This window comes from Symphalangus syndactylus, chromosome X (assembly GCF_028878055.3).
Source record: "Symphalangus syndactylus isolate Jambi chromosome X, NHGRI_mSymSyn1-v2.1_pri, whole genome shotgun sequence".
In the NCBI taxonomy this organism is placed as follows: domain Eukaryota; kingdom Metazoa; phylum Chordata; class Mammalia; order Primates; family Hylobatidae; genus Symphalangus; species Symphalangus syndactylus.
In genome coordinates, this window is record NC_072447.2 from 128067254 (window position 1) to 128080449 (window position 13196).

General features: G+C 38.1%; 1 protein-coding gene across 2 annotated transcripts in view; it reads right to left on the minus strand.

The window, feature by feature from the left end:
- Positions 1–13196, minus strand: part of TENM1 (teneurin transmembrane protein 1) — an 815747-nt gene that overhangs the window by 342900 nt on the left and 459651 nt on the right. For both annotated transcript variants that reach the window (XM_055269101.2, XM_055269106.2), the window contains one exon: positions 12624–12864. In XM_055269101.2, the coding sequence (XP_055125076.1) occupies positions 12624–12864 (241 nt within the window). The remainder of the gene's footprint in view (positions 1–12623; positions 12865–13196) is intronic.

Sequence of the window (13196 nt, forward strand, 5' to 3'; positions counted from 1 at the left end):
GAAATAAGGTGTTGTGATAAACATATTGACAGAGTGTTATGAGATCATAGATAAGGGGTTTCTATATGAAAGTTGAAGTGGGGAGGTTGCTATAGTCTGAATGTTTGTGTCCCTCCAAAATTCATATGTTGGCCATGTGCGGTGGCTCACGCCTGCAAGACAAGCAGATTGCTTGAGTTCAGGAGTTCCAGACTAGCCTGAGAAACATGGCAAAACCCCATATCTACAGAAAATACAAACATTAGCTGAGCATGGTGGCATGCACCTGTGGTCCCAGCTACTCCGGAGGCTGAGGTGGGAGGATCCCTTGAGCCCGGGAGGTTGAGGCTGCAGTGGGTCATGATTGTGCCACTGCACTCCAGCCCGGGTGGCAGAGCAAGATCCTGTCTCAAAAAAGAAATCATATGTTGAAATCGAATCCCCAATATGTTGATGTTAAAAAGTAGGGCTTTTGGTGGGGTGATTAGGCCATAAGGGTTCTGTCTTCATGAGTGGAATTAGTGTCCTTATAAAAGAGGCTTCAGGGAGCCTGCTGGCCCCTTCTGACATATGAGGACAAAGCAATAACCTGCTGTATATGAAGAACAGGTGCTTACCAGACACCAAAATCTGCTGACACCTTGATGTTGGACTTCCCAGCCTCTAGAAATGACAGCAATCAATTTCTGTTGTTTGTAAATTACCCAGTCTAAAACAGAGGTGATGGCAGACTAGGAAGACTTCTAAGAGGTATCTTTGACTCCTCTCCCCCTTTTCCCATATCCCATCTAGCCAGACCCCAAGTCTTGCAATATTATTAACCTCAAAAAAGATCAATGTTTTAGGGGAAAGGCTCTCTCCCCCCACTAGATTGTAAGCTCATTAAAGGCAAGGTTTTTATTTGTTTTGTTCTCTGTTGTAGCCCCAGCAACTAGAAGAGTGTTTGGTTTCAGGTAGGCACTTAATAAGTATTTGTTAAAATTTGATGAAACTAAAATAAATTCATCATATTATTTATAATGAACTGTTTTTCATTTAAAGTATTTGCATTGTATACTTTCTTATACCCTCAGATATCACACCAATGTTTTTTAACAAAATGGAGAAGCAGATGTTACTGTTTATTTGCTTATCTGTTCACCAAAGGGGACAATTCTTTTTGAGCTTTCTTGTTCTTTAGATAAAATACTCAGTACCACACTTTCACAATTCTTGCAGACATATTTCAAAGACCTCAAGACTTAACCAGATCTTATCTTTTGCTTTTAAAGCTACAAACATTTTTGTGTTATGGAATTAATACAGAACCAGCTGGATGCTTCTAAAGGGAGATGTTTAGTAGCACATCTTTTTGATACACACACACACACACACACACACACACACACACACACACGTGCAGATACACATTAACACCCTGATAGAAAATAAGAATAATTGACAGGAAATTTATTTTCTGCTGCTTTAAATATATTTCATGCTTTTAGTAAAATAGACAAGTATCTATTAACTTGACATGGTAATGGAAATATTTGTTATGATTCACTGGATAAGTAACTTTGTAGTGAATGAAGCTGTTAAGAACTTGTGTTCTCTCTTGTTCAAAACCATACATCTCTGTTTTAAATACAGTCGGTATAGGGAAGTGTATAAGTATATGGTGAGGGAGGGCAAAATGATGGGTACAGAGATTTCACTAAAATTTAATTTTTGTTTGCTATACTCGTATATTACATCAATCAACTCACTTTTAAAAATTCCCTAAAACATATTTAGATTCACATTTGCATTGCTAAGTAAATCTTCTGCATATTAAAAACAGATTTCATCTCACCTATGGTGAAACATTCTTTCCTTATAAAATGAAACAAATTATATTTGGCTATGGTTTTATTTTGAAATGAAACTGAGAATAGTCAGTCGAAAAGCATGTTTAAAAATAATGCTGCCACCAAAGTAACTAGAGACTGTATCACACTCATCTCCAAAGTATTGTTCTTCACTGCCTAAGTACAATAGACTTACATTTTTACTCTCAACACGTAAAACATATTTTAAGACTACAGCATTCTCTTTCATGTAAATTTAACATATTCCACATCCATCATGTGGTGTAGGCTGAAAAGCTTGGTTGAATTTGGTTAAACAGGATTTATAGGTCGTAGATTAGTTCTACAGCGTCTTTTCCTGTCTTAAAAAGAATCTTAAAATCTGTGGCTGAAGATAGATTTTTGCTAACCTCCGTGCTGTTAAAGGATTAAAGCATGAGATGCTGTTGGATCTAAGCACTGCATCTGTACATTCCGAGATGTTTTTTCTCCAGTCATTATTGAAGGAAAAAATTAAGTCTCTATTTTTCCATTGCAAATGTTCTAGAAAAAAACTACTTATAAATGTTAGGTAGATTTTAGCAGGGCTGTATAATAAAGACATATTACTGCTGCTGGAGAACTTACATTTATTGGTTAATATTTAAAGGGTATTTTTCCATAAATAAATTACTGCAATCACCATTAATGAGCATTTCCTCCAAATGATTCTTTTTCCCCCAAGATAGACACTAGCTCTGGAAGTATAGTAACACACATGGGTCATATAAGTTTCATTTCTGTTTCCGTTCCTTGCCAAAATCTCCTTTGCCAACGGCCCTGGCTCTTCTTTTGTAAAAATAACCCTGTAGACTCCATTTAATTGTCACATTGGCTTAAAGCCATCAAGGGCAGTTAGCCTCATACCAAGCTACAGCCATCTGTCAGGATATGCTAAAAATCAATGAAGATGGTTACTTGCACTCTCCTGCCCCGGCATGATTCCTCCACACAATTCTGATTTGTCTTTGTGAACTGAAGTGGTCATGTTAATCCCAACACCAGGTTTTCTCTAGTGTTGATAATCACGGCAAAACCTTTGAGTAAGATTCATTTTGGTAAATAGATCATGACTACTATCCATTATCGTCATTCTGAAAAAATAATTACCATCTAAGATCAGGCCAAGCAAAATTAGTTTTCTTGAACCAACACTTGGCCAAAAATTATCATGAGTGATAGAATATCAAGTAGACTCTGAGTTAGGAATTTGAATTGGGGGACAGCAAAGAGTGTAAATAAGAGTAAACAAAAATGGCTGCAATTCCACTTAAAAGTGAACCTGGATGAAGAGGCTGAGAAGCAAAGGGAACTATTCCAGTGCTCTGCAGCAAGGGGGCTGTGTTTGAATTCCTGACAGAAATAAGCACCTCTTCAATTAATTGGGTGTTAAAGGCAGGTCAATCTACTTGCACATAATTTCATGGATAGAATGAAAAAACCATTCTATAGAAAAGAAGGAAAGCAGTAAATCATGATTGTGAGAAGCTAGAAAGGAAAAAGCCAGTGCCAGGGGATGGACATGGGAAGAAGAGAAAGAGGAAACTAAAATGAGGGTGCAAATTTCATGTGCGGTATGAAATAGTACTTGTAACAACCTTATAAAGTGAGTGCTATTAACCCATTTTTATGTTCAAAAAAAACTGAAATTCAGAAAGGTTCAGTAATTTGCCTAAGCTCATAGAGCTAATAAGAAGCAGAATGGGACTTTGAACCCAGTTCTATTGTTTTCTCTTTTTTATGTTTTAAACATTTGAGAAAATATTTAATCTCACTAATAATAGCAAATGCAAACTCTTAACCAGTCTTACAGCATTTTATCAAGCAGGCACAGGACTGTGCCACCAAAGCCATATGATACCTTTGGGATTGAGGCTCATACAGGGAAAAAAAAGAGACTTTCTAAAAAAAAAAAAAAAAAAAAAAAGAATCAAAGAATAAAAGAACGAAAGGATCTACAAACTCTAGTATATCGAAGGATGGGCCTCTGGATAAGGAAAGATAATGTGGAAGTTTAACAGCAGGAATTTTAGTATGAAATTTAGATTTCTGGCTCACAGCTTGAGAATGATAGGTTTACAATTCCAGAATGGTTATCTCTCATTAGTACTAGAAAGAACATGCTTGCTCACAGAGTAGCCAACCTGGTAAAGAGTATTTAAATGGCAAATGAAGGAGAAGGGAAAGAAATAATAAAAAGAATAGTGCCTCATATCACTTAGATAGCTGGTGACTATGCACAATTTTGATTGTGATATGTTCTTCCCAGAATGCCCTTTCCTCCATTTTTCACTTAACATCACCTTATGATTTTAGAACAAAATGATTTTTAGGCCATTTTCTCAGGGAAATTTCGACTTTCCCCCCTTCTACCTACCTCAACACTTCCTTAGTCTCTACTATTCCTACCTTGGTTAGATCTATCCCCCTCCAAGTGTTCTTACCTTTGGATTACTTAAATATAACAAAACACTTGTGATGGTACTGTTATTTATTTACCTTTGCTTCCCCTACTACAGGAAGTCAGTAATGCATAGTGGTTGAATATGAAGATGCTAGACCTACAAGCCCGGGTTCAAAACCTGACCTCGATCTGTCATATCCTACCTGTGGGATTTTACAAAGTTCCTTAACCTCTCTGTACCTCAGTTGCTTCATCTCTCAATTGAGGATGGCAACACTAAATAGTACGTACCACATGGGCACTAGCATATGGATTAAAGAAGTTGATTCATAAGGGCTTAGAATAGTGCTTGGCATATAGTAATGCTGTTTAGCATAGTTAGCTATCGTTATTGTTACTAGTACTAAACCATACATTTCTGGAATACAGGGATTCTCATTCCTCATAGAAGTGGCAGCGCACCAGGAATAACTGGTAAATGCTTGGTGAATGCCTCGCTGTGCAGGACACACTCAATAATCCACAGACTGGGAAGTATATGTGAATACTGGATGTTTTTACAGCAGATTAAAGCTATTGTGTCTCTCTGAATTGTAGTAACTCTGAATTCGTCTACTTGCCAGCAGGTCTGTGCCAGGCTATTATACTGAATTGAAAATAATAATATTTATTGCACACTTTCAATGTGCCTGGCTCTGAGTAGACATTTTCATATATTATCTCATTCAGTTCTGAAAACAGCCCCATGAGTTAGGGTCCGTCATTTTCGACACAAAACAAACAGGGAAATTCAGGTCTATGGAAGTTACGTAATGTGTCTAAGCTCACAATGACATAAGTAGTTTTGTCCAGGGATGTTGGAGTACACATGCTTGCACACATCAGCCAGCCTCTCCATCTTTGGCAATGTGTCCATCTTTCCAGGTTGCAAAAAACACCCTGCCCCCAAAATATAATCTAGATGTTGGGAATTTTGAGAAGAAGGCTTGGAGAAGGACATAGCAAGGCTGACGTCTGAGTAAGGGAGGGCTCAGGGCAGGGCCCAATCTTCAATGTACTGGGTAGACAGGGCATTGTTTTTCTGAATAACAGAAGGCAGGCAGCAATGTACAAGCTGTTCTGAAGATTGATCACAGGGCAGTCTTAAAAAGCCTCACAGGTATGTATCGTCAAAATGTGGGAGAGGGGGGATGGTTCTGATGATTTGGAACATGGTGGTGAAAGAGGACATTCTATTTATTTATTTAGAGACGGAATCTCCCTCTGTTGCCCAGGCTGGAGTGCAGTGGCGTGATCTCGGCTCACTGCAACCTCTGAACCCCCGTCCCTCCCCGCCAGTTCAAGCGATTCTCCTGCCTCAGCCTCCTGAGTTGCTGGGATTACAGGCACCTGCCACCACACCTGGCTAATTTTTGTATTTTTAGTAGAGATGGGGTGTCACCATGTTGGCCAGGCTGGTCTGGAACTCCTGACCTCAGGTGATCCACCCGCCTCAGCCTCCCAAAGTGTTGAGATTACAGGCGGGAGCCACCGGGCCAGGCCAAGTGTATTCTATTTAAAAGCATGCTAAGAGAGAAAGTGGAATGATGTTGTATATGTTTACTTTGAGGAAATCATGAATGGACGAGTAGAAATACCTTTAGTTAAAGATAGCAATAGGGACAAAAAGTAAAATAATCGCTTGTGTCATGATTATTGCTATTATTATTACTAATATTTATGGAGTGCTCATTATGTTAATGGCTGCTTTAAGCACATTGCAATTAGGAACTCATTTAATGTTCACAGTGGCCTTATGAGCTAGGTTTTACTATTATCCTTACTTTACAGATGAGAAAACCGAGACATGGTGATGATAATTAATGTGCCCAATGTCACATGACTAATAGTTAGTGGATCGGAGAGTCTATAATAAGACACTTGGCCAGATGGAGACAATGGATGCTGATTTTCAACACAGATCACAAAAGCGTCATAGGAGGAAAGGGTAGTAAACGTGAGTGATTTCAACTCCATAAACATCTGCTAGTTGTATCGATTTGCAAAATGCAAATATATGGCAAGTTCCCAAATTTTTGTGTTAATGACTACACTTCCCAAAAGGTAGAGAAAATAAGGAAACTTGCCTCTCTGACTGACTTAGAAAAAGAGAAACTGGTGAGTTGAAGGTGATAGGAACCTTTAGAGGAAGTGAAGTATTTTATCTTAGAGTCCGTAAGTACCTTATAAGGCCCAAATCCCAGACTTTAGGAAAAGAGCTTGCTGAAGTAAAGTAGGTACAATTTCACGCCCTGAGATACTCTAATATGGAGATGAATTAAGAGAGTTGGGAAGTTATTATATTTTATTTTTTTTAACCTGTTGAAACCAGTGTGTCTATACTGGGTGTTATCCATTCACATTCAGTTTGGATTTCAAAAGAACAGGTACCAAAATAAAGGGATGAAAACCAAAAATAAGTAAGTTTAAGAGGGCACGAAGAAAATAATGCTAAGAAGAATTATACCCCAAATGAGCCTGAGGCTTGAGAAAAAAACTGCTAAAGATGACAGAAAAGTGCTTTTAAAAAATATATTTAAACCAAGAAGAGCAAGGGTAGGAGAGACATGCAACCCATGAAATTGTTATTGGATGGCCAATATCTGAGAGGCCTTCTCAACTACTGTACTAGTTTTCTTTGTGAAAAAGAATGATGATAGACTTGAAATGGTAAAATCAATATCAGTAACCATAAATTGAAGCTAAAATAGGCAAAGCAGTCATTAAAAGGCATTTGGCTGTTCTATAATAAATGAATTAAAATTCTATCCCAGAGTGGTGAGAGGTCTTGGAGATTGGATTACCTTGTCACAGTTGCTAAAGTTTTAGCAACCGTAGTGTGGTGGAAGTGTGACCGGAGACTGGAGACAGAAAACATTGGCTTTAGTTTTCATTGGCTTTAGGAAGCATATGGACTCCTTAGACTAGACCAAGAAACAGGTTGATTAAATACAAAATTCTAGAACAGGTTAATAAAAGAGCAGTTTGTGAGTGCTTAGGAAAAAAGTAGTAACCATAAGAAAGCAGTATAAATTCTCTAAGCACAAGTTATGTTAGACAATCTCATTTCATTTCTATTCTTGACATGGTTATTAGATTGGAAGATCGGTAAGAATGTAAGCATACTATATCTGAATATCAGCAAGGCATTTAACAAGGTCTCCATAATACAGCTATGAACAAGATAGGGAAATGTGGGTTGTTAGTAAAAGAATGTTGCCTAATAGATAAATGTCACCAGTGGCATGCACAGAGATCTGACCCTAATCTGGTCCCATGTAACATTTGTATCGATAACTTACATAAAAAAGAGGGAAGCATACCTAACAAGCCTACAGATGGCGTAATTCTGAGAGCAAAAGCAAATAGTTTGTATGGTAGAATTAGAACTCAGCAACATCTCCACATGCTAACAAGATGAAATCAAATTAGGCCAAATCAAGGCTCCAAATATATTTCCACTGGTATCTTCCATACCAAACACAAAACTGAAAAAGAATCAACTATGTACTTATAGAATAAATAAAACGTGGTTTAGCTTCAGAACATGTTAAAAAGGCTTTGGGGTTTAGTTTCCAGTGTTCTCAATGTGTATGGATAGTGTCATGTGGCCACCAAAAAAGCTGATACTGGAGTAGACAGCATTAACCAAAATACATAATTAGAACAAGAGAGGTGGCTAATTGTTGGTCATAGCATAAAATCCTCAGTGAATCAGTCAAAATGACTGACTGCTGAGAGTCCCATCTAAGGAACATCAAATCTGCTCGTGGTCCTTCCTCAAGGGACAACCAAAAATGACCATGCTGTTGTTTATTTTAATCACCTGACTTTTCTCTCCCCGTAGCCTCAGTTGACTGTGAGAATAATTGCCAGGGCTTGCCAAAAAACTGAAACACAGCCTGCTATAAAAGGGATGAACTGGGCTAATCAAATTCTCTCTTAGGGTTTTGAGCCTACAGTGACCAAGATAATAATGCAGTTAGCAATGGGACATGCAGCTGAAGGGATGAGGTGAGAGGTGTGAGGAGGTACTCTTGGAGTCATGTGGTACAGTGGAGAAAAGACATTGTTATGAGATAGTAGATACTATGTGGTAGACAAAATACATATTGAGCTGATGGAAAGAATAAGCTATTGGACAAAGAAAGAGACAGAGAGGAGCAAAAACGCAGAGAACAGCTGAGTCTTATTAATGCTAGAGATCTACAGGCTTTGCCTTTCCTTTGGGAATTGACCAGAGTTTCCCGCGTTCTCAGGGACTGACAACACATACACTGAAAAGATGTTCTCAATTACTCGAGGCAACCTGAATGTCTCTGGCTTCTTGCAACCAGAGAGGCTAATAAGAACCCACACCTGCATTCAGCCTTGAACATTACATTTCAAGAGCAGTTTGGACAAACTGGAGTGTGTTCTAAAGAAAGAGACCAGGAAGGGAGATTTGAAACCAGTTGATGTGAGGAACAGGTTGAAGGAATTGGGGAAACATTTAGCACAAAGAAGAGAAGACTCAGGAACAGTGAAGGGCTGTCAGTTGTAAGGGGAATTTTACTTATTCTGTGAGACCCTAAAATTAGATTTGAGAAAAGTGGGCAGAGTTAAGAAGGGGTAGATTTTGGTCCAAAAAGAACCTTCTAGTAGTTGTTTGAGGTAGAGTGGAATACCTTAGGAATAAGTCAATTACCTATTTTGGAGATATTTATGCAAAGGCAAGTGGCCACTTAGTAGGGATAAGTAATGTTACCTTTCAATTGTGTAGTGCCTTACAGTACATGAGGCACTTTCTACTACGTTAGCTTGATTTTCCTAATTAGGAAGGCAGGCATTTGTATATTCATTTTTACAGATGAGGAGGCTGAGGCTCAGACAGGTTCTGTTACACAGTTCATGCATAAGTTCCTGGATACCCACAGTTACCTTTATTGACTACATGAGAAATGAACATTTTAAAGGTTATATTTGAACAATGCTAGTTGATAGAGCTAATAACGTTTCTGGCTTTTAAAAAATCATCATTGTGATGCTAAATATATGTTCAAATGTACTAAAAAAGTACTCTGTTCACTCTTACATGAAAACTTATGTTCTTCTCTGCGTCTTAAGAAACTGAGACCAATTAATACATTCCTTGCATAGATACAGAAGGTCCGTGGGTGCAGTTTGTACAAACATGCCTAGATGTACATTTCAAATAAGAATAATTTTCTCTCTCCATTTGCCTGAACCCGTTCCCCACTCTCTCCCAGATTTCCTGTTATTTGGCTTCATAGACGAAAGGAGTGTGTTTGCTTGTCAGAACTGCTACTTAACCATATTGCCCTGCTGTTTCCTCAGCTCTCTATCACTAAGCTCTGCAAATGAATTAAAAGTAAAATGAGGAAATAACCACTGTTTGAAAACTCCTTGAAGAAGATATACATTGTTCTTTGCATTTAACCCTTCACTCACCTCCCCCTTTCAATTAAAAAAGAAAGAAAATAAAAGAAAAGAAAAGAAAAAAAAAGAAAAGATACAGGGCTGGGCACGGTGGCTCACGCCTGTAATCCCAGCACTTTGGGAGGCCGAGGCTGGCAGATCACAAGGTCCGGAGTTCAAGACCAGTCTAGCCAATATGGTGAAACCCTGTCTCTACTAAAAATACAAAAATTAGCTGGGCATGGTGGCGTATGCCTGTAGTCCCAGCTACTCTGGACACTGAGGCAGGAGAATCGTTTGAATCCAGGAGGCGGAGGTTGTAGTGAGCCGAGATCTTGCCACCGACCTCCAGCCTGGGTGACAGAAGGAGACTGTCTCAAAATAAATAAATAAATAAATAAATACATACATACATACATACATACATACATACATACAGAAACCCTATCACTAGTACAGTTCTAATTGGGTTATCGTCACCATGGGTGCTGACTGCTATATTTTTCTCTTGGAATATAGCAGAAATCACCCTTTATGAAACCATTTAATCTGGTAAGTGATGGATGATATTGTTTCCTGGACATGGGCCATAGTACTTCCAGTTTGTTGATGGTGAAGTATTCTCTGAGGCCATGGTTGGTATTTAATTTAATATGCTGCTAAACAACAAAAATAATAACAACCAGTCTTATGAGAGTTGACTAGTCCTTCTCTTTCCATTCCAATTCCCAGAGATCAGATTAGAAGGTGATACCAGACATTGTTTATCAAGTAGTATATTATACCCATTTTTTACATACAAATGTCTTTAGAAAAATTTTCTGTAAATTGGATAGCTATAGGCAGAAGGAAACTGGACTCCTATCTCTCACCGTATACAAAAATTAACTCAAGATGGATTAAAGACTTAAATATAACACCAGAAACTATAAAAATACTAGAAGACAGCCTAGGAAAAAACTCTTCAGGACATTGGCCTAGGCAAGAAATTTTATGACCAAGACCTCAAAAGCAAATGCAACAACAACAAAAATAGACACATTTGACTTAATTAAGCTAAAAAGCTTCTGCATAGCAAAATAAGTAATCAACAGAGTAAATAGACAACACACAGAATGGGAGAAAATATTTGCAAACAATGCATCCAAGAAAGGACTAATATCCAGAATCTATAAGGAACTTAAACAAATCAACAAGAAAAAAATACCCAAAAATTCCTGTTAAAAAGTGGGCAAAGGACATGAACAGACATTTCTCAAAAGGTGCTGTATAAGTGGTCAACAAACAGATGAAAAAATGCTCAACATTACTAATTATCAGAGAAATGCAAATTAAGACCACAATGAAATACCATCTCATACCATTCAGAATGGCTAGTATTAAAAAGTCAAAAAACAACAGATATTGGTGAAAATGTGGAGAAAAGGCGATGCTTATACACTGTTGGTGGGAATAAAAATTAACACAACCTCTATGGAAAACAGTATGGCGATTTTTAATAGAACTTCCATTTGATTCATCAATGCACTTCTGGGTATCTACCCAAAGAAAAATAAATCATTATATCAAAAAGACACCTGCATGCATGTGTTTATCACAGCACAATACACAAGAGCAAAATCATGGAATCAACCTAAGTGTCCATCAATGAATAACTGGATAAAGAAAATGTGGTATACATATACCATAGAGTACCACAGAGCCATAAAGAAAAAATCATGTTTTTTGCAGCAACATGGATAGAGCTGTAGGCCATTATTCAAAGTAAGCTAACTCAGTAACAGAAAATCAAATACCACATGTTCTCACTTATAACTGGGAGTTAAACAATGGCTATTCATGGACATAAAAATGGAAATGATAGACCCTTGGGACTCTAAAAAAGGGAGGATGGGCGGGGAGTGAGGGTTAGAAAATTACCTATTGGGTACAATGTTCACCCTTTAGGTGAGGGTACACTAGAAGCCCAAACCTCACCACTGCACAATATACCCATGTAACAAACATGCACATGTATTCCCGAATCTATAAAAATAAAACAAAAATAAAAGCTTCCATTGTAGAACTAAATAAGGCACACACACAAAAAAAAAAAACAAGGGGAAGTCCTTGAATTTCAAAGAAAATAGAATGCTATGTTTTATTAGTGTTTTTCTATGTCAATATAAAGTTATAATTTTTGATTTAAGAAAGTGACTAGAAATCATGAATACTTTCTTTATTAATTGTATCTAGTGCTAAAATCTGTCATGATCAAGGGACCTAGAACTGCAAAGAGTAGAACTTTTATCACGACAAAGCTCTGAGGAGTGAATCTAGAAATCTAAACATGTGAAGAAAAACAGAGGAAAACTTTTTTGCTCAAAAGACCAAAAGCTTCACCCTAAAGGCAGAATTTAGTTTTTAAACTTACACATATACTTCCACTACATGAGGCTGATCCTTTTACTTTTTTTTATGTTTGAAGGCAACTTATTTTTTCAAAGAATCTTACAATAAATAAAATATAAATGATCACTCCTCCTCCAGTTGTGTTTGGGTTTTCTTGTAATACTGCAGTTTTTTAAAACAAGGGACAATTGCCTTTCACTTTGAGGCTGCAGTGACAGCTTAGATAATTGCTTTGTTTTATGTTTTTGTGGATATGTGACAGCGGGGTGTTTATGTATCTGTGGCTTCATCTTTTCACGTGTATCTGCTTTGGTCTGTGTCTGTGGCTGGATCTAGATGTGTGTGTCTGTTTGCACATCTGTGCCTGTGAAGGAGTCTTCCTTTTTGCCCATGCATCTGGGCGTGCATCGGTTTGTGCATTTGTGTGTCTCTGCAGATGTGTGTGATGAAATTAGTTTCTGCAATCAGTGGAACCATCCTCTGCCAATACTTAAGTTTAGTGGGATCAATAATAGCTCAAGTACCTGGTCTCCAATGGTATGTTGCTGTTCAAGACCCAGCTGTTATGCAGATGGACTGAATCCTGCGTGCTGGTTGGGGGAGCTGGAGCAGCTGGGCTGGGCTGGCTGCGGGTAGTCATTGATCTCCTCTGAAGAGAGTCCGCTGCAGGGGGTGGCTTCCTGGCACAGGTGCAGGCATGAGGAGGCGGAGGTGGCGGTGGGAGGGGTCTGAAGGTGAACTGGTTGTGTGGGCTGCTCTGTACATCTAAAGAGGAGAGAAGAGAAACATAAAATAGAGACTTACTCTCCCACTTAGCAGTCAGGGAAACCAGCATGACAGACTTACCAGGATTTCAGATAATAAAACCTGTGGGGTGGGGGAGGTTGTTTTAAGTTCAATCTGTCTGTAAAAATGCCACTTAACTTAGAAAAGCACGTGCAGCATGCTTATGAAATGTAAAACATTCACAGTGGCATTTACATGTAAATTCTTTAGGGCTATAGCAGCTAAAAAGTAAATGAGGCCGCCTCACACCATTTGTCATAGTTTCTGCTACTGAACAAATAAATCATCAACAAGACACCAAGTTACAGAAC